Source organism: Barbus barbus, assembly GCF_936440315.1.
Source record: "Barbus barbus genome assembly, chromosome: 48".
In the NCBI taxonomy this organism is placed as follows: domain Eukaryota; kingdom Metazoa; phylum Chordata; class Actinopteri; order Cypriniformes; family Cyprinidae; genus Barbus; species Barbus barbus.
This window is the reverse complement of record NC_136726.1, coordinates 7,350,386-7,372,774: the sequence shown is the minus strand read 5'-3', so window position 1 is coordinate 7,372,774 and position 22,389 is coordinate 7,350,386. Positions and strand designations below refer to the sequence as shown.

The 22,389-nt window shown below is 36.7% G+C and overlaps 1 protein-coding gene across 4 annotated transcripts in view; it reads left to right on the top strand.

Annotated features, from left to right (window-relative positions):
- The window catches only part of LOC306866451 (protein BANP-like), a 37,969-nt gene extending 16,278 nt beyond the window's left edge, over positions 1 to 21,691 (top strand). For 2 of the 4 annotated variants that reach the window (XM_079411676.1, XM_079411675.1), the window contains exons 10-13: positions 1,661 to 1,732; positions 3,329 to 3,373; positions 14,914 to 15,048; positions 20,876 to 21,124. In XM_079411676.1, the coding sequence (XP_079267802.1) occupies positions 1,661 to 1,732; positions 3,329 to 3,373; positions 14,914 to 15,048; positions 20,876 to 20,986 (363 nt within the window). In that variant the 3' untranslated portion in view covers positions 20,987 to 21,124. Of the gene's footprint in view, positions 1 to 1,660; positions 1,733 to 3,328; positions 3,380 to 14,913; positions 15,049 to 20,875 lie in introns of all 4 variants that reach the window. The other 2 variants (XM_079411674.1, XM_079411673.1) reach the window with 2 other exon arrangements.
- Positions 21,692 to 22,389: the final 698 nt, after the last annotated feature.

Below are 22,389 nucleotides of genomic sequence, written 5' to 3'. Positions count from 1 at the left end.
TCGCACATAATCGGTCATTTTAGCCTGTCAAATACGGCAAACAATGACATGCTCTTTTTAGATTTTGAATGATTGCTTGTGTATAAACTTTCCTAAATTAGACATTTTTCATGAGAATTTTGGGAAGGCAGTGGCGGAAAAAAACTCATTAACAAAACCAGTAATATCAAATGTTTAGGAACACATCACATTATTTGTGGAAAAATGTGTTGTTTCTATACCGTATTGAACTATCAAGCAACACGAGACTCAAAAGTCATCCAAGGTTAACCATGATACATTTGACATGTTATAATAATTTAAATACAGTAAATAGTTTACTGAAAGACGCCAGTCATTTTGTTATGATTATCATTAGAAAACATCATTACATTGCCATTATTGGTAAATTTGTAGGGCCCTATGATTTCTGCGACGTGGAAAACAGACGGAATCGCGGAATCCAGTCATAAAAATGGAATTTACTGTATAACGCGGAATGTCACGGAATTTGCCAAATTTTGGATGAATAAATCAAAAGTAGGTCAGTACATTTCAATCAAATCGCGATATGGACTAGCGTCTGTGAATATTAGCCTACAAAAAGACTATTTAAGTCCTGCATGTTCTGCATGTGTCTCTGTGTGAATGAATAGTGCAGACGTGCGGTTTTGTGTACTACACATACATGAACACATGAACTGCTCTGAGAGTCACTTCATGAGCATTTTACCGTTTCTTTTGAGAAAAACTATCATCGTATTATATTTACACAGAAACTTAAAGATCTTCACAGCTAAAAATAAAATAAAAGTTTGGTTTAACTTGAAGAAATTGTGACAGAAATGTATTAATTGTAATTACTCTGTATATTACTCAATGTAATGTGCGTGTGTGTAATTAAATATGAAATAATATATACATATATTTCTAAGATTTGTAATTAATTATTTATATTCATATTTATATATGCTTCATATTTTGGTGGACATTGTGATACATTGCCATTCAAAGGTTTGGGGTAAGTAATAATTAGTGCTGTCAAACGATTAATTGCATCCAAAAGTTTTTGTTTACATAATATATATATGTATACTTTGTAAATTTATTATGTATATATAAACAAACACACACAGTGTATATTTTGAAAATATGTACATTTATTTAAATGTATATATTTATATTATATATAAATATATTTAATATATAAACAACATATTTTTCTGAAATATATACATGCATGTGTGTGTGTCTATATATACATAATAAATATACACAGTACACATATTATATAAACAAAAACTTTTATTTTGGATGCGATTAATCGTTTGACAGCACTAGTAATAATAATATTTTATATATATTTTAAATATATAATTTTATATAGATTTTGTTCAGCAAAGATGCATTAGATAGATCAAAAGTGACAGCAAAAACATTTGTAATGTTTCAAAAGATTTAAAAAAAAAAAAAAACATTAAAAATCTTCCAAATATTTGACTGCTAATGTATATATTGTCTATATTTTGTCTGTTTTTGATTTTTGTCTTGCTATGGCTAATTTCATAGTCATCATTTTATGTATCCTAAACATGCACAATTAAATATTATTGGCATACTTTACACTTTAAAATAGCTTGATTGGAAATGACATTAAATTGGGTGTCTTTTTCGTTCACAGATACCACAGGGACACCTCCACATCGCTCAGGTGCCACAGGGCGAACAGGTGCAGATCACACAGGACAGCGAGGTGAGCATCCTTTCCTTTAGCTTTCTTGTTTTTCTTCATTCTTCTTCTTCTTCCTCTGAGGCTCTCCACCCCTCATTTGTGTTTCCCATATGAAGGTCTCAAGGACCTCACCACCTATCCATAACTCTTCCTGATCTACCAGTTTTAGTATGATCTTTGGCAGAGATATTTTTCTCAAGCACTCGTTTCTGAGGCTCTCGAGTACTCCGTGTCCTAGATTTGAACAGGATTATGTAAAGGTATTCGCAAATATGTTAACATTATTTTGATCAGATCCATTTGTCGTCCTGAGAGGAAGAGAGACGAGGGAGGAGAAGAGAATAAATGTTCAAAAACTCTTTCTGTGCTGGTTTTTAAAAAAATGTATGATGGCCATACACATTCAGTGTTAATTTTTTTGGGGTAAATTCTCAGGAATATTGTTTGTTTTTAAGTCCAGAGCTTAGCAACAGCGTGCCACTTCATCCAACCTCCACTCCACAAAGACTGTCTTTGTAATATATTTGGCCCGCCTCATCAAAACCATTTATTTGAGAGAGTTTGTAAAGGAAATGAGCCGTTGTAAGATCATTTCCTTTTATCCAGATATTTGTCAGGTGTGTGTGTGTGTGTGTGTGTGTGTGTGTGTGTGTGTGTTATAATCAGATGGGGAGCATGATTGAAAGTTTGTTGTGGTGCAACAGTTTTATCCCTGATGAAAAACTGTGTTGTGTAACTGACACTTTCCATCAGTAAGATACAAAACAGGGTCTGGAATTCTCTTTTGAAATAGAGAGTACGTGTTTCTTTTTCAACAAATTGTCAGTGGAAAAACTTCAGATGTTGGATCACCAGGTGGTCAAACTAAACATTTATGAGCTGTTTCACTTTCTATTCGTGTTCTATGAAGACAACCCTGTTACTCACCTTTTGGGTCCTTGTTTTCTAGCAGTACAGATTAAATAAAACAAGAAGTAACAAAACTTTATTATTAAAAATGTATTTAAAGTTAAAGAAACTATGCTTCAATGAGTAACAGGATTTTAAGTAACAGAGTTGCACATTTAGAATCCATTTTTCTCACTCAGTGGAGACTTTCGAGGTGAATGTTGGTTTATCGTTATTGCTAAACTTTGGAAGAAATGTTGGTTTAATTATTTTTTTATTCAATATCTAGGGTAACAGAGTTGAATGAATTTGAGCTTTGCGAATGCAAAACACTGCAAAAACTGGAGGAAGAAAAAAAAACTGATTATCTGTATTTAATAGTTATTGCAACAAAAACCCGGAAGATGTACATCTAAGGCACCGTTCACACAGAACACATTTTTTGCATTCCACTGCTTTGATTTCTATCGTTTTTCTTTTTATATGTGCATTTTTAACATTTTGCTGGACACAGTGTTATAAAACATGCTGAAGTTCCATCTGTTAAAAAATTGTCTAGAGACTTTTTTCCCCATTCCACTGCTCATATCTTGCATTTTTAAACACAAAAATCCATTTCTGCGTCCTCTAACGCTTTTTATAAAATGTGGGACATTTGTGGGATTTGTACCTTATCCATGGAAACTGGCAGCTGCTGAAATTTGAATATGTCTGTTTCCTGTCTTGCAGGGCAACTTACAGATCCACCAAGTGCATGTTGGGCAAGATGGCCAGGTAAATGTAGGTACCCTTTTACATTTATTGGTCTGTGTCTATGTGACAGTGTCTTTGTGTGTCCGCTCTCGTTTTTTTTTTTATTAGTTCTGAGAAAGTGATGTTTGGGACAGAGTGCACTTCCTGTTTCTCAGCTCACATCAAAGAGGGACTCTAGATCAAACAGGGCTGAAAAGCAATAGAGGCCTGTGTGGAAATTCAGCTCATTTCACACACACATGCTCAACGTCAACATTTTGCATAATTACAGTTAACTAGATAAAAATTTGAAATATTGCTTTGGCAACTGGCTGACATAAAATAAATAAACACTTCTTATTTCAAGGAAAATGTTTTTATGGTTTTAGTTAAATATAATAACCTGAACTTAGCAACCATATAACAACATTTAGCATTGTAGTGGAATAGGGCTGTCAAATAAAAATTCAAATTTCAAATATTAGTCGAATTCAAAATAAAAATCCAAATTTGAATGCAAAAACGCATTGGCTGCCCACTGCTCTGGGTGTATGTTCACTACTGTGTGTACACTTGGATGGGTTAAATGCAGAGCACAAATTCAGAGTGTGGGAAAGTCGTGGCCTAATGGTTAGAGAGTCGGACTCGTAACCCAGGTCCAGCAGGGATTGTAGGTGGGGGGAGTGTATGTACAGCGCTCTCTCCACCCTCAATACCACGACTTGGGTGCCCTTGAGCAAGGCAGGCAAAGCAAGGCATAAATGGCTGCCCACTGCTCCAGGTGTATGTTCACAGTGTGTGTGTGTGTTCACTGCTGTGTGTGTGCACTTTGGATGGGATAAATGCAGAGCAAGAATTGAATAAACGTGCATTAGTAATATTTTGCTCGATGCGCCCTCTTGTGGCCTCAGGAGAGAGGCCAAAAGCTTTTTTTCCCCCCTAACTGAAATTATGCCTTTTAAATTCAAATTCAATAATTCGAATATTGATAATATTTAAGTACAAAATTTGAATTTAGTTTTTCCTCAGAAACGGAAAATCTAGGTTATACTTTGCCATTAAGGTGGCTTTCGCTGTTTTATCAGCACTTGTTTTTTCTAGCCTGTTTCCCAGTTCCAGCTTTTTACACGCACTCATGTGTGTGTAAATTATACCTTTATATCAAAGTGTTTACACAGTGGTGGAAATTCTGTCGTCATTTACCCTTGTTCCAAACCCGTTTGATTTTCTTTCTTCCATAAAACACAGAAGGTGAAATTTCAAAGAATGCCCTGGTCGCTTCTTTTCCATACAAATACAAACGAATGTGAAATTGTCTTTCATATTTCAAAAAAATGCAAGAAAAAGCTGAAATGACTTGACTTGTGCATTAAGTTTTCTCAAATCACATGATAGCTTGAATGAATCATTCAGACTGGATTTTGTGAACTGGATCAACTGATTCATTAAAAAGTTCAGATTCTCATGTATTAAGCTTAGCTACTTCTCTCACTAACTCTACATGTACCACATTTTGCTCCTGTTTCTCAGGTGAAGTTATCATATGACTCTAGAGGACTTGGAATATAGTGCATGAGTCATATAGACCACTTTTATGATGCTTTGTGTTGTTTTTAATGCTTGAAAAATCTGATTCATTTTAATTGTATGCAAAAGAGCAACCAGCATAGGTCATCTTGTCTCAGTTTGTTTTCCACAGAAGCATTAAAAGTCATAAGTTAAAATAACACGAGGTTGAGTAAATGAGGTTTATAATTATTACTTTAGCAATTATAAAATATTCAGCATAATCAAGATGGTTTTATGGTCTACCATGACTTTCATCTAAAATCAGGTCACAGAAAGTTCATCCAAATTCTGTCATTGTTTAGTCACCCTGGTGTCATTCCAAACGTGTCTGGCTTACATTCTATCAAGTGGTCTTATCAAAAAAAGACCAACAAACAAACATGAAAAGTAGTCCGTATAATTTGTGCACTAGTCTTTTGTAGCCATTAAATAATTGATTGAAATTTAGTCATTAGTCAACAGAAAATGTTCACTGTAACTCACATATAGTGCAGGTTGGATGTCAGTCAAATGTCTCTGTGACCAAACATCTTTACAGCATATTTGATTTAAGACCTGTTGCAAATAACTTACATTTTAAATTAGATTTGGAACATAGCCCACTTTTCATTTAGACAGTGTTTTATGTTTATTTTATGTTTTAGGTGTTTTTCATTATAATTGGGGCTTGGAAGATGCTGCCTATACAAGTCTTGTCTTGCAAATATTGTAAAGTTCCTTCTTTGTCTGGTTAAGCAGGATATCTGAATTGCATTTGAGTTTTTACATCCCCATCTGCCTGCCATGTTCTCTCTGCTGTCAAGGGGTAGAGTCCATGATTTAAAGGCTGTCGGGTCTATATCTGCGTGCCATATCATTTAGCCCATTTCCACTATCTAAAACAAACACGCACACAGCCGGCACATGAAAGACTTCCATGAGAGAAAGTAGTGTTAACTGTGCGTTAAATCAGTCAGTGACCTCTTATCTGATGCCTCCTCTCTTGCCCTCTGATCTGACTCCCACATCTACAGAGGACCAGAGCGGAAGATAAAGGTAGAACGTGAGAAGACTGAAGTCTGAGGAAATTTTGTTTTTGGTTGGTACAATTGGATAGTTCCACATTGTGCTCGCAAATTCTTCAGACCAGACGTTGCAGATGTTTATTACTGAAACCTCTCAGGCCTTGTGTTTTCTATGAACAAGAGTTCTTTATTTACTACTTCTTTCACAAGGGGATGGTGCACAGCTGTGCACCCAGTTGGGGATCTGAAGGGTGTTGCAGTCACTTCCTTGACTGGTTTTGTGGTAGGTAGGAAGTAGGAAGGGGAGTTTTGGCTCCTGTTGGAAAGTCCTGGTGCATTAGTTGATGTTTGGCAAGTACAATGGAGATGTGAACAGCTCTGCAGAAGTGTGGTTGTATCTCAGAGGTTGTTTGCAGTCAAGTACGCCTTTTTGACAAGAAAGGTAAAGTGAGCAACCAAAATATGATGTTTAGGGCTGTTGAAACTGAAAACAGAGTAATAGAAAGTGGTAGCTTGTTCAAATAATAAATGAATGAATCGCGCTACCAGTGTAGTCTGATTGAAGAACAAATGAGTCTTAAGCTGGTTCTGGTAGTGAATCAATCAAAAAGACTGAAGGGGTGTTTCAAAAACAGTTATCATTTCTGTGTAAACTACAACAATGCAGAATATTACAAAATGAACTACTGGCCTGGCATGCATAAAACGTTTTAAGTCGTGTTGTGGATCCATGTTAATGGGGGACCGTTTTGACAACATTATCCAAAAAAAAAAACCTGAAGTAAAAACGTTTCCATTTTTAGCACATTGTTTTGCAAACTCACCATTTGAGTCAGTCTGACGAATCCTTCACTGAATGATCTCACTGAATCTGTTCAGTGAGTTCTGTCATGACAACTCTCAGAGAGTTTAGCATGGTAATATGCATGGCAATGTTAATGTGTTTGGTCTTGGTGGAATAGATCTGGTGCTGCTGCGGCAGAGCAAGTACCGAGTCTTGCCACTGCCAATACATCCACTGTGCATGTAAGAAATACTGCTGCTACATGTATAACATGTATGAAATAGCCCCCATATATAACATGCATGAAATCACCCCATAGCAGATCTATACAGGTGGAGCTGGGGAAGGAGGAGGGTTTCTGAAGCGCTCTACAACTACTGCAGCATGCACTAGCCAAGTTTTTTAATGTTAAGCAGCAAGCTCATTGGCTGCTGACACGAAATGAGAATGTATACTCTTATAAAGAGGAAGTGGTCATGAGTTATAATTTTAACAGCACATAAATATTAATTGAACTGTCTAGTTTGGCCCTGTGTTTTAAAATGGACATTGTAATTGAATCTAATCGAATCTGGAAATGTGTATCGATACCCAACTTTATCAGCTTGGTACATTGTGTTCGTTTTATTTCCCAGCAAACTGATTAAAATGTACCATTAACAGTATCAAATAAAAGTCCTGCTCCAAACTCAGACCATTGATTGAGTCTGCAGCTAGCATTCTGGGCCGCTCAAACAAACCTGCTACATTTACATCGTGCCGCTATCTGCACATCTAAAATTGAGCACTACAAATACAGACTGCACCAGAACCAGACCCAATAAAGACTTATTCTAAGCCTGCTTATTCAAACAAATGTAAAAAGAGTTAGGAAGGACTACTGTGATCTGTTTCTAATCTGCTTTTTTGGATTTGTTGTTTTATTGAATTTGGACAAGACAAAAATGAGCTCAGGAGTTTGAATATCATTCACAAGCGCATCTGTGTGTTCAATTGATGTAACTTTTTCCCTCTGTAAATGTGTGTATATTTATATTGGTATGTATGCAATTATGCCCATTTGCGATCCAGAACTTCAAGTTTCCTCTATCTCAGTATTGAAACCAGATGTGCGCAGAGCTCGCATCCATTAAGTGCCTGCTGTAGGATCTAAATTCTCCAGGATTTAACTTCCAGCCCAGTTGTTGTCACAACCTTGAGGCTTTAGTCCCAATTCGAGCTCCTAAATGAATTTACCCTTTTTACCTCCATTGTAACACGGATTTTCCTCTGGTTATAAAACAAAATATTCGAAATAAAATAGTCCAAGGCTTTTTGCGATCCCAGTGATCGCTGTGTCCTAATGGAGGGATTGTATTTCACAGCATTGTTGAGGTTCTTGCCTGTCTTGGGTCGTGATAGCGAAGTTCTGGAAGCTAATGTAGACATGGCAGGGATTCAGAGGTCTTCTCATAAATATTCACAAGTAAATCCCTTGGTAGTATATTGGAGACACGTTCTCATTGACCTGCTGCAAGTGTTGTCATCAGTTGACACTTGAGTACACAAATCACATTGCTTGACTGTCCTCGTTAACACAACGAATCATCTTCGTGAGAATCTCACCTCTTGTTTTACTGCCAGTTGGATGCAGTGAAAACATCTGATGAAAAAGATGCAATAAAATCATCAAGTCATCAGAATGTATGCTGCTCTGAGATGCTTTCCATTGGAAACATTAAAAAAGTGGAGGAAAAACACGAGGCTTGAAGGCGGGACTGGACTCTGTGTCTCCTCAAAGAGGTTGTTTCAAGGTCATGCAAATATTTTTCAAGTTTACAACACATGGAGTGATACGCCATAGCCTGTCAAATCAGCAGTATAATTAGAAACATAATGAAGACAACACGAAGAAAAGACTTGACATTTTGACACTAACACTGAGGCTTTATTTCTTTTTTCCCCGAGAACAAGCGTTGCAGTTCGGGTTATCCGCGTGTTGATAAATTTGTTGTAAAATAGAGTTATTTATGTCATTCTGTCTGCTCTTTGAATCAGGAGTCTTATAGATGCGTGTCTGTTGTATGAATTGTTCATGGTCTGTTTGATCCCATTCCTTGGATATGCTGTAAAAGATGGGTTTGGCTACAGGAGGAGTATCTCAATCTTCCACAGGGGTCATATTTAAGGTTGTTGTTAGCGATTTGAGTATTAGAATGTCAAGCTAATTTATCTAGAAGATATTCTGCTCTTCTTTCCCTTCAATCCAGCCTGAAGTCAAACCATTAGTTTGAGAAACTGCAAAGCTTCACTTTCACAGAATATGGTGAAATTGCTTTTTTTCATTTGGTTGTCCACCAATTTGGTCATGGAAGTCATACTTGTACGATGTGGTACGATGAGGCTCGGTTTGAACCATTAGTAAAAGGAGAGACCGTAAAACTGTACTTTCTTTCCTAGCCTTACTTGTCGCCTTTGTTTGAACATTCTTCTTTCTTAGCTTGTCTCCTGTTTTCCAAGCTTCCTTTCAAGTGAGCATCCTATGTTCTTCCAAGCATTCTTTCTTTCTATCTTCATGTCATCCATCCAAATTTCCTTACCTTCATTTTAAGTTTCCTTCAAAACTTCTTCAGAGCTTCCTCAACTTCCTGCTGAGCTTCCTTCCCTCCAAGCTTCTTTTCTATGTCGAGTTTCCTTTAAAGCATCCTTTCTTTTAAGCTTCCTTCAAAACTTCTTCAGAGCTTCCTCAACTTCCTACTGAGCTTCCTTCCCTCCAAGCTTCTTTTCTATGTCGAGTTTCCTTCAAAGTATCCTTTCTTTTGAGCTTGCTTCCAAATTTATGTGCCTTCAAACTTCCTTCTGAACTTTGTTTCTGCCTTCCAGTCTCTCCAAGCTTGATTTTTACTTCCTAAACTTTCTTTCACACTTTCTTCTATACATTCTTTTTTCCTTCCAAGGGTCTTTTCTGCCAAAGACTATTAGTAAGTCAGATCATTGTCCAGAACTAATGGCCAATGTCAAATGTTACAAATTAAAAATGTTGCCAACATTTGTGATGACTAAGCTAAACCCTGCATTGCTTCAACATTACTAAGAGCAGAGCACGTGTGGAGGTCTAGATTGGCCACAACGAATGGCCATGTGATTTTCAAACAAAGCACATGGAAAAGCATCATGAGCATTTCATGATGACTGAGCTAAACCTTGTTTTGCTTCAAAATTAGTGATGTCATGCATTGCCTAATTATTTGGAACTGAATATCCAGTAGAAATTATATCTGCTTCCAGGCTCAAGGCAATGTTAAATTGGTGTGGATACAGTACTCTTGATGTTGGCAGTCCTCCAAATTTTACTTTTAAAGAATTAAAAAAAAAAGATAGTTTGGGGTTTAAGAAGATATTAGTGATGGCACCACCCATACAAGTCTAATAGTGTATGTTATGAGATGAGATCTTCTTTGTGTGGAGACTTTTTCGTAATGTATCAACCACATACTCATCAAACAGGAATTAGCCGTTGAGCTCAAATGTCCGCAGATGTCCTCATTAGATAGTGTTCAATGTTGGGGTGAAACAAACAGGTTTTGGATACAAATTTAGACCTGTCTTTACTGTACAAACTTTTTTTATTTATTCTGAAGTTCCTCTGTCTGTTTGTGGGAGGTTTTGCAGCTGAAGTGATGTAGGACTCTCCAAAGGTTTTATGAGTTCACTCAGTTTGTCCAACGTCCTGTTGGCCATCTTTCTTTCTTTCTGTCTGTCTCTTTCTCTCTCTCTCAGAACAGTTAGGCCATCACATCTGTCCTGGCTTAGGTCTGGCCCGCTCCAGATGCACAAGTTGTTGGACTTGTGTAGAAATTGGGCGGAAGTGATTACCTTTCCAGAGAGACTTTTTTTCTTCATACTGACAGCTCTTGAGGGTATGAGGGAACTGTAAATGTTGCTGGGAGACTGACCTCTTTCACAACACAGTTATTGAACTGCGCAAAAAAAAAAAAATCTGGTTCTTCTTCCAAATATTTTTGGGACCTGCATAACGAATCGTGACGAAGCATGCAGATTTCATCAAGCTTATTAGTAGATCTCAACCAATTTTCATACAGTTTTCAGGGGAATTCATGATTTTGAATGACTTTATCGTTTATAGCTTATCGAGAATCGTATGCACTGAGGACTATACTAGAACGGCAATAACAAAAAATGGAGTTTGGGAGGAACGGCGTGTTTGCACAGTTGGTTGTTTTGTTTCAGTAAGGCCCCAAACTAAATGTTTTTTGCATTAAGCTGCTGTTGTTTTGTTCCTCGTTGTCTTTGCTCCAGTTCCTCAATGTGTTTGCTGTCCTACTCTGCTGCTGAAAGCATTACTACATAAGAGAAAGATTTATTTGGGGTCCTTTTTTTCCTTGTTTGCTTTTAGTCCCATCAACCCAAGCTGACAGTGGATACAGACTCTCTCTGCCAATTTTTAAACCCTTTGTTTGGCAGCTTGCATCTATAGAGATAGCAGATTTGAAGTTTGGCTGTTTTCGAAAGAAATCCGGCTAGGCACAGGGGTAGGTTAGCTCATGGAGACCCTATAAAAAAGGGCATGATCTATTTCAGTTTCAAATGCCTTTCAATGTGAATTCAATCCAGCCATGAGTGAGAAGGCAAACAACTGGCTTGGTTATTTATTCTGTTTCCTCTGAGAGTTTGATTTACTCGCTAATGACAAACAGAAAACTAATGTCTCAAACGAGGCCTTTAATTTCTGTCAAAGTCAGCAGACCTCAAGCGAGCACACCAGTTCAACTCCGAATGCACGTTATGACATCACGACTGCTTTAGGATTTCACCTTTTTCTGGCCAAGATTGGTGACACATCAGCCTCGTAACAATTCGGCAAGACCTGTAGCAATTTTTGGACGACTTCAAGAGCATCTCTGAAGTGATGCATGTTTTGAATTAGCTTTACTTTATTTGATTGTGTTGGAACCGCGTTCCCATGCTCGTCTTCACTTGTCATGAGAACAGTTGCGAGGCCGGAAGTCAAGCGATGAGAACGGGTTTACATTGCTATGCAATCGCAGACGTTCTCCGAGCATCATAAATCTCTCATTGTGTTAAGTTGCACAGCTGAGCATTCAAACAAACCTCACTTGCAGTTTTAAAATTCCTATTGTTGTAGCCGTGTTTGCTTTGACAAGTATTAATCGATGGGTAAATCCCCAAAACGCACTTCTTAATGCGGAAAAAGTGCATTTCCTTCTTTTATGAGCCCTGACGGATGGTTTCAAAATGTCATATGGATGCTCAGTGGGCGGCACGCTTTTTTTGATTGTTTTCATGATTGTCTGCATGAGAAAGTATCCAAGTTTTAAGTTGGTGCCTCCTGTGTGTGTCTTTGCAGTTTTCTGGTTCAGATAAATGATGGAATGAGAAACGGGAAATGTAAAAAGACGTCCCTCGGCTGTGAATTACTCTTGTTTCCAATAACTTCAGATGTTTGTGTGTGCATATCTTTGTGCTTGTGCATGTGTTTGTGTTTAAGACCTGCTGGGCCATCCTCCGGTTGTTCTCATGCTATTCTTTGTTTACCAGGGTAAATGGGTCAGTGACAAGTGTCTATGATAAAGAAAATGGTTTAATGGGGTTTTGAAAAACATTCATACCATTTGTGACCAAAATGTTAATACAGTGACTGTCATGTGGTGTAGCCATCAAGTAAAAATAATAACATATTTTGCTTACACCTGCCACACAAGTGAGAGAGTTTTTAGTTTGTCTGGGTTTTGTTTGGTTCAGTTTTGGTTTGATTTTGTTTTGTTTAACCTAGTTATTTTATTTTCTTTTATTGTTATTCGTTTATTATATTCTTTGCTTTGTTTGTTTTGTTTAGTCTTTTTTTATTTGGGTTTATTGTAGTTTTGTCTGATTTGTTTTTTTTAAATTGCTTTTGTTTGTTTTAGTTTAGGTTTAGTTTTAGTTTAGTTTTTGTTTATTTTTTTGGCTTGCTTTTTGTTTTTGTTTTTTAATTGGCTTTGTTTGGTTTAGATTTGTTTGGTTTTTGTATTGTTTGGTTCAATTTAGTTTTAGTTTTTATTTGTTTTTATTTTTCTGCATTTTAATCACATCACGCGAAGATTTCAAAACTTTTTAATAAGGCTTTTTTTATCATTATGATAGCAGGACCCCCATTTCAAAATGTACAAAAATGCTCGTCATAGAAGCGCTGTATTCAAGTCACTGTATGTATGAAATGCATTTTTCAATAATGTTTCATCCCATTTAAACCAACCCAACATCGTACACTTTAATTATTACCCCATGATTTGACTGGCAGCATCATATTCTATTTGAAAAAAGGAGTCATTGTGGCGAAATTGGCATCTTTTCTCCATGCCGTTGGAGACATGGTGGGCATCTAAGCATGCCACTGACTCACAACTTCAAAGTGGGGGCAGAGGCGAACTGGATCTGAAATTGGGGTTATTGTGGGATTTTTGTGCAGCGCAGCAGATTTTCTTTCTCCTAATTGGGAGTGCATGGCAGTTCTGTTCCCACTCGGGGAGACTCAGATTTGATTGTTTATGCCCATACTGGTGCTCAGAGGCGCTGATGTCGTCAAGACAAACCGGAGAGGTGTCACCACATGGAGTCGCAGCAGAGCTGTAATGATTAACGATTAGTGTTTAGTCTGAAGTTCACGTTTCATTTCAATTCTATCCCACATGGCCGTTTTTGAATGAACGCCGTGCATGTGGAAACGGTCAACTGCTGCAATCGAGAAATTACTGACTAACAGTTCAGGTTGAAGATTAGCGCCAGTAATTGAAGGGAAGCTGAAGGATCCAAAACCATTGTGACCACATCAGAGCGCCTTTTGTGGTCAGATGATGTGTAATCAATGATGTGTTCGGGCATTCGAACACGATGTAAGTATTCGATCATGCATTAACATGCAAGTGTTTTTGCTTTTATGTGCCTGTTTTGCGATGAGTTGGCAGTGGATGGAGATGTGTCTGTGAAAGCTCAGCTGGAAACTAGGCCTTCCAGGGGGCTGTTATGACGAGCGTTTGGATGTGTCACACATGCAGAATCAGTTTCACGTACATAAGGAAATGCAGTAAATCCCTGGCTTGATTTGAATTAGGTTTGAAACACCACTTAAACGCCAGATCAAAATTTCAGACTTGGCAATCAAGCAAGAGCATTCAAGCTGTCAGTTTTATATTATATCACATAGTTTTGCCCCTTCAAATCCTGAAACAGTCGCTTAATGACTCGCAGCAAACAAAATGCATTCTGACAATCCTGATTGGCCTGTTACTATGAGAATGGAAAACATTTCCTCCCTTTGGGCTACGTCCGAATCGATGAACTATCATAGTGTGTTGAATTCAAGATTCAAGAGTTTTATTTGTCACATACACAATTATACAGGGTATAACCAGCAGTGAAATGTAGGTGAAATGTTCATTCGAAGAACTTACTTTTTTTTTTTTTTCATCTTGACTTTTCAAATTGTACGGCTTCTGCTCCAGTTGCTTTATTGGATAGCAAAGTGTCCCAAAGGTGCATACTTCAAAATCCAGCAGATGTTCGCCTACTGTATTGTAAATACTTAGTACTGAACTTCCTACTCATTTGACGGTGTTTGCACACTGTATGCAATGTTGGACTTTTGAACTTCCTGACAATGTGAAAAGAAGAGCTGAAAACAGGTGCACATTAGTGAGGTTTATGACAGGCAGTTGCATAAGCTATAGAATGGAAACATTAGCAGATTAAAATGTAAACTGTGAGAAATGTAATTTTGTTTAAACAATGGGATGATGGATATGCTGATGAAGGTTAGAAAGGAACAATCAGTATGGATTGAAAGGAAGAAAAGGAAAGCATAATGATTAATTTACACAAGGTATTGGAACATACTTAGATAATCATGGATGTGAATCATTTCCATATTAAAATCAAATTATCATCAGAATCTCACCTTCCACTCATAAATAACATTTTGAGGAAAATTTGATCCTAGAATCAGCGTTTGAGAATAACTAGTGGAAAACACAAAAAGATGATTGCATTTGTTTAAAACAATCATAAAGCTCTGCAAAATATTTCAATATATATTGTAGCTATTAATGTAGCTTAAAAAAATGAAAAATTACATAAATAAAATAAGCATTCGGCATAGTTTGACCTCGTTGTTTCCTCAAATGTTAGCATAGTGCTAATGTTTCTCATTTTTCCCGCCTATTTCTTAGGTTTTAAGAGGACCGCAGCTCATCGCAGTGGCATCGACCGACGGGACGGGCGGGGTAGACACGTCTCCACTCCAGGGTAACGATATACAGGTGCAATACGTCCAGCTGGGAACGGTGACTGACCACAGTGGTGCAGTAAGTTAAGCCAAACACAATTTACTGTAATAACGTTTTCATCAATTTTGTCAACATTATCTGTGGCGTACAGCTGTTTTGTTTCAGGAAGGAGTGTTTTCTGTCTCAAAATGACTACCGATGTCGCACAAGTGTGTGATGAATGCACCAATTTGTGGTGGGCGGCAATTCTGCGCCAATGCCGCTGGGTAGCGTAGTGACCAATATGCGTAATCAAGCTTGCTCTCTCACCATGTGTTCTTTCTAGAAATCAAAGGCAGTGGTTTTAACCTGCTCTCCGCTCTCACTTTCAGCTAATCAGCAACCCAGATCAGTTTGTTTTCCCTCTGAATAATAAATAGCTTTTAGTCCTTTTCCTCCGAGTCTATCTTCTCATTTTTATCCCTGTTTTCCATCTCATGTGCTTCATCAAGTTCTCAACATGCTCAAACGCTCCTTGATGTGTGTTTTTACTCTAATCGCTTCCCCATGATGCTGTTACCACGTTTCAGAGCCGCTATATGGCGTGCACGCATATTCAAACACATTTAGAGGTTCGACAGTCATCACGGGTCACCGCATTTCCCCAGCTGCACTCACGTGTTTGATTCATGTGAGGCTTCAAGCAAGAGTTGAGGAGCGCAGGCACAATTTGACTTGCATATTTGACATCTGCTTTTACGTTTCTGTCTTTGGAGAAGAAAAACAAATTTTGGTTGGCAAAGATTATGTAGCGAGACAAAAAACGGACAATAAAATGATTTGAATAAAAATAGTTCACCCAAAAATGAAATTAAGCTGAAAATTGACTTCGTCCAAGATGAGTTTGTTTCTTCATCAGAACAGATGAGCAAGGGATGTAATGCTACATTTCTCCAAATTTGTTCAGATGAAGAAACAAACTCATCTAATTTTCATTTATGGGTGAACTATTCCTTTAGTGTATACAGTTGGCGCTTTAATGTATATCATTAATATTGCAAGATTTAAATAATGTCCTCGTTTGTTAGTCGCTTTCGATAAAAGCATCTGCTAAATTACTAAATATAAATGTAATTGGATAGAAAAAATTGTAAAAGCTCTAAAAATAATGACATTGTTATAATGAGCAATTTAGTTCAAAAAAATAAAATAAAAATAGTATTGAAAAAGTCATTAATCCAAAAGAGTAGGAACTTTTAAGTTTGGACTGTTTTTGTTTGACACATGTTTTTGTCATTTTGCACATTATCATCAAATAATATTGAGTGAAATGGACTGTAACGAATGAATATAATGACATATTGACAAAATTAAAATATTTTCACTGAAAGTCAAAATACTGAAGCCAAAAAAAAATGTGTAAAATCAACAATGAGAACTTCAAACATTTCAAAGCCCTTTGTTGTAAACATCCCTCTTACATTTTTTAAAAATGTGTTCTCAAACACTCCACAGACACTTAGCCCACTAGCACGCACCCCCAATATGGCTTTTGTGATCGCGGGAATGTGAACTATTTGGTAACAGGGAGGAGGACGAGGCCTTTACCGCAGTTGCCCTTTAAAGTGGTTAAGCTGGTATATCTAAAACCTCTTTAGACCTTTGGGCGCTTATGGTTTAAATAGTCTTAAAGGGCATTTCCTGCTTAAAATCAGTACTTTTTTCAATTTGCTTTGTTAATACACTTTGTGCATGGTTCATCGTTGCACGTTATTTCAAAAGAAAAAAGTCATCTTAACGACTTTCCTTCACCGATGACATCACCAAGACCTCTTATCTTTCTGCCCCTCCCCCTTCTCTATACTCTGCTGTAAACAAAGGCCATAATAAACAAACAAATGGTCCCCTTCCTCTCTTTGAAGTGCATTCTTTCATTGGATGTGCTGTAACTTGTTATCTGAGTGACCTGCATCTTTCTTTTCCTCTTTCTCTCTCTCACCGATACACACACTTGCGTTTTGGCCGACCTTCAAATATGTAGTGTCTCATCTTTGTATAGGCAGGCTGTAGCAAACCTCGGAAAGCAGTTTGTGGGAATGGCCTGATGATTGCCTGCTTACCCAGACCCCATCAGAGGGTCTTAGATTTACCTCTAGCCTCATTTGTTGCTTTCCTTGGTGGTCTGCACTCCTTCCAAATTGGCTCTGCAATTATACTGTACACATCAAAGCTGTTGGAAAGTTGTTAATGGGCTTTGATGCACAACATTTGACACAATCAAGCGAGCAAATCTCTGCGAATCGATTATAGATTACTGCCACTTTGTGACAAACCACCTGTCAGTGTGACACAGGGATAAAATAAACAGCTGTCAGAGGAAATGAAAATGGATTATGGCATGAGCTCACTCAGTGGAGCTGTGCTAAAGTTAAAGAACTGAAAAACTACCTGCTGTTTTTAGAGAAATTATTTGGTGGGAAATTTGTTAACATGTAAATCAATTCTTGCATGTTTAATATCATGTTCTATTTTTTTTTAAGCTAAATTTAAAATGACATTTTATCTTAAAAAAAAAAAAAAAAACTTAAATCTATATCGCAACCTGCATAAAGACATTGTGTTTCATATATTTTTATAAAATTTTTAGGCAGTGTCTACATGCATGCATACATAAATTAATTTGATTTGACATCCTAACCAGTCTCAACTAGTCGCAGCTGTGATTCGATTTTTCCTCCATTACTTTTATTGTAGCCACAACCACAGGAAAATTTCGTAGCCACACCCACAGTGAGATCCTATTGGTCCAAATTCCTGCTCCACAGAGCTGTGTATTAAAGATCAAATATAATCTGATTGGCTGTGATTGTAGTGTTGTGCAGCGTTTTTCATTTAAAACTTGGACACTTGTCATATTTAGTTGGAGAGTGTGTCAAAAAGCAATGTAAAGCAATGAAAAATAACATATTTTTAGAATAAAAAAATATATATTATATATAAAATATATATTTTAACAACATTATTAAGAGTAGAAATGAACCTCTGTGAGAATAAAATAAATAATTTTATAAATATTTTATAAAATAAAATAATGAATTTTATTTTATAAATAAAATAAAATTACATACCATATATTTGGATTTTAAGTAGACACTGGGGACAAACATAAAATATAATGATTACAAAAAATGAATAAAAACATCAGAACATTAGTGGACCTCAGGGAAAAATTCAAGTAAATACAAAATAAGTAGGTAAGTATGTGAATTTTAAGTAGATATCAGGGACAAATATTAAATCTAATGATTACAAAGAAATAATAATAATAGCTATAACAAAATAAAATTAATTAGTGGATTTTAAGTGGACATCATGGTCAAAAATAAAATTATGATTACAAAAACAAAAATATTAAAATAAACAAACATAAAAAGAATATTAGTGAATCTAAGTGAAAAATTCAAGTACATTTAAATAAATGTTTTAAGCATGTGGATGTCAGGGACAAAAATAAAATATCACGATCACAAAAATATATAAATAAACTAAGAGTGGACCTCAGGTAAGAAATTAAGTAAATAAAAATAATAAAAATTTTACTTTATTGACCCATTGCAACCTACTTGATGAGCTAAGAAGCCAGGAAATTGCATCCAATGCTTTAAATGATAGCTTATTCGCTATATTTCTTCACTCGAATAATTTATTTTCAAGCTCAATGATTTCAGACAGCTGTCTTCTTGCGTCTCACATATGATGCTCAGATCCCCCTGTTGGCATCAACCGCCATCCTGAGGTCACGACGCTTCTTCCTATGTGAATTTCAGGATTATTTCAATCGCTCTCATCTGCTGAACAAAACATGTGGTAGTGTTTACAGCCATTTTGGGGTTGTGTTTAAACAAAGGGGTGAACACACCCCTTCATTTTTTAAATTTAATAGCTTCCATATCACACATTCGATCGCCACAGATAAAAATGGTCGAAAATAAAGAGATGTTTCCAGCCAGGAAGCTCTGTTCTCTGTACAGTCCGACAGAAGTGTCAGCTCACTTACTCTGAGCTGTTTGAAACTGATGCTTTTGAGCCATTCAATCATTGGCTCTAATGAGTGCCCTCTTGTGGAGCCGCAGGAAATCGGCCCCTGAGGAGTTTACAGTTAGCACCTAAGATGAAAAGCACAAGCCGCGAGTGTCTCGCATCAGGCTGTCTGTGTTTTAAGAGTCTTTGCCCTTGAGTACAGTTTGAGCTTTGCACCGTGCAGGTGTGCGGTCTGTTCCTCTGGCGTGTGTTGAGGAAGAAATGACTCACTGCTCATACTCTGAAGTGACTCATCCTGCGTTGTCTCCCCCTGCATCACTCCCTCTGCCCTTCTTTTTTTCCCTTTTTTTGAGGGAGTGTTTTCATTTCGATGACTGAGATAAAGTGCAGCCTTCATCTGACCCTTTACTTTCCTCCTGGTTTTCCATCTCTTCTTGTTGTATTGGTCTTTGTTTTTATTGTATCAATCTGTACACCTGTCAGCGTTGTATTTGTCTACTTTCACTGCCTCTATCAATATGGTAAAATGGGATGTATTAAGCCTGGGCGATTGACGGGATATACCGTGCGACGATAGATGCGTATCAGCTGACTGACAGTGATTCGATTATATATGGTATCTTAATCAAACAGACACTTCAGAACGTGTCGCTGACAGACTTTCCATTCAATATTGTTTCTTTAATGCCAAGAATTCATTTGGGTGTTTCCATCCAAGATACACTGTTAATGTCCAACATCACGAGTTAATGTAGTATTCAGCTGTTTGGTCAACTTCCTATACATCAGGTATTTTACACTGGCTGCAAATGTCATAACTCTATACTGGAAGGAAAAGAAATTCTGATTTGTTTGCTCAAGAATAACATTTTAAAAACTACACTTTTTGAAATACATTTAGCAAAATTTCACAAAATATTCTAAAACATATTGTGGTAGAATTGCCTCAGCAAAACACACACACACACACACATAAAAAGTCTACACACCCTATTAAAATGCCAGGTTTCTGTGGTGTAAAAAAAGAGACCAAGATAAATAATTTCAGAACTTTTTCCACCTTTAATGTAAACTATAACCTGTACAACTCAATTAAAAACAAACTGAAATCTTTTAGGGAAGAGAGAGTACAAATAAAAAACTTAAATAATGTGTTTGCATTAGTGTGCACACCGTTAATCTAATACATTATTGAAGCACCTTTTGATTTGATTACACCACTCAGTCTTTTTGGGTATGAGTCTATCAGCATGGCACATCTTGACTTAGCAATATTTGCCCACTCTTCCTTGCAAAAATGCTCCAAATCTGTCAGATTGCAAGGGCATCTCCTGTGCACAGCCCTCTTCAGATCACCCCACAGATTTTCAATCGGATTCCGGTCTGGGCTCTGGCTGGACCATTCCAAAAATTCATCATCTTCTATGCTTTGGGTTGTTATCGTGCTGAAAGATGAAGTTCCTCTTCTTTTTATATCCACTGTATATATACACACACACACACACAAAGTATTTATGAATTAAATTAATATTTTTTCCCTAGTTAGGGTTAGGGAAGTTTATTTCTTGTGACTTTTTTCATATTTTTTTTAATCTTACAATTAATAAAATTAATTAATCACTGCACACAATACATTGCAGTTAGTACAAACCATGTTTATCCTGCATGTGAACTTTTGTCCTTGCATAGTTTGTTTATGGTTTTCAAGGATCAGGTCGACATGGTAAAATTAGCTCTAATATTTCATCCAGTAATGTGAATTTGAGGTGGAACAGATGGAGATGGCGGAAATGTTCAGAAAACCTGTTTGAAGCAATCATTTTTGCAGTTTCATTTGGATTTCTAATGACACAAAAATGACACATTCACTGTTTTTGATTCTCAGGCTGAAGCTCTGACTCCAGCGCTGCAGGCGGAGATGGATGTGAAGGAGGCCATTCAGCTCCAGCAAGCCGAGAATGGAGAGGTGGTTCAGATTCAGATGCCAGGCACTTGAGTCGCTCGTGCAAACTTCATATGTGTGTAAACATATTCGGCTAAAGTGTCAAGGAGAGGGCGGACCAGAGGAGTGTGGCCACTCAAACTCAAATTATCTACCAAAACCACCGCTGTCAGTCAACAATTTTCGACTAATTCCAAGTAAAACAAATGCAATTTGTTGTAAAATGGCAGCTGGTACGGAAACTACTGGCCGTCCCACCAAAAACAGTCACGGCGTCCAATCTGCTTAGTAATGTATAAGTACTGCTGGCTTCATCGCTGGCTCATCCAACCTCTCCGACACTGAACAAAACAGAAAAGAACAGAAGGCGTTTCCTCTCCGGTCTATCTGAAGTACCTTATACGCAAGGAACGAGCATGTTTAACTGAAGATTCGAGCAGACGGTCGAGTTACTGGGTTTAAACCGGTCACAAGTGTCATTTTTAGTACATGAGCATCACACTTTGTAGACTTTTTTGCTTATATGATTTTTCCAAAAATCAGCAGTGTAAAATATGCTATAATCCCAGATTTTTCCGTTTTGCAATCCTTTTGTGAATTTTGTGTGCGTGTGTTTGTATTGGTGAAGATCTGCGGGGTTTATTTGAGGGCCACCTGTCTTCATTCATCAATTATCAATTTGTTTTCACAATGGTTAGTCTAAATATTTTTTGTTTCATATAACATTATTGTACAGAAAAAATAAACTACTGAAAATTTTGTGGAGCTTTTGTAGGGCAGTTTACGAATACACAGGAACATGATGACAATGAACTGTGTTAATGTAGTATTTGAAATATGTACTTTTTCATATATATATATATATAAATATATTTGTGTATGAAGGATTTGTTCAAACTGAATAAATTACCTTTGTTTTGAAATACAGTGTCTCGAGTAACAAATGACAATCTGCCAGAAAACTTTAGCAAAATTTCTGCAAAAAGTCATTGTCAGTAATGTATTGAAGCACAGCTCACATAGACATCAAATATGATTGATTCATTTGATTTCAAAATGTCAAATTTTAAAATGTATTTTTGACATTTTTAATAAAAAACTAAAAAATCAGATTAGTGGTCAACAAATAAGGTGTGTTCAGTAGCTGATTCTTAAATTATCACCCCAAGTATGTGTTAATATTCTTACAAAGTACACACAGTTATTTATTTTTATGTACTCTAACCTTAAAGCTGTCAGTTCTTCAACCCTGTCACAGGGACTTTGAAATTGATAAACATGGGACTGTACCGTAAATATATAAATGAGTTAATTCTGACTCCGTTTCAGGGTTCCTATAAATTTTTATTTAAAACAAAATGCAAGTTCTCTTTCAAAACATATTTTGTGTCAACCCTGTTACATTAAAAATATTGTAGGGTTGAAGATTTGTGCAAAATATTGAATAAAGTCATTAT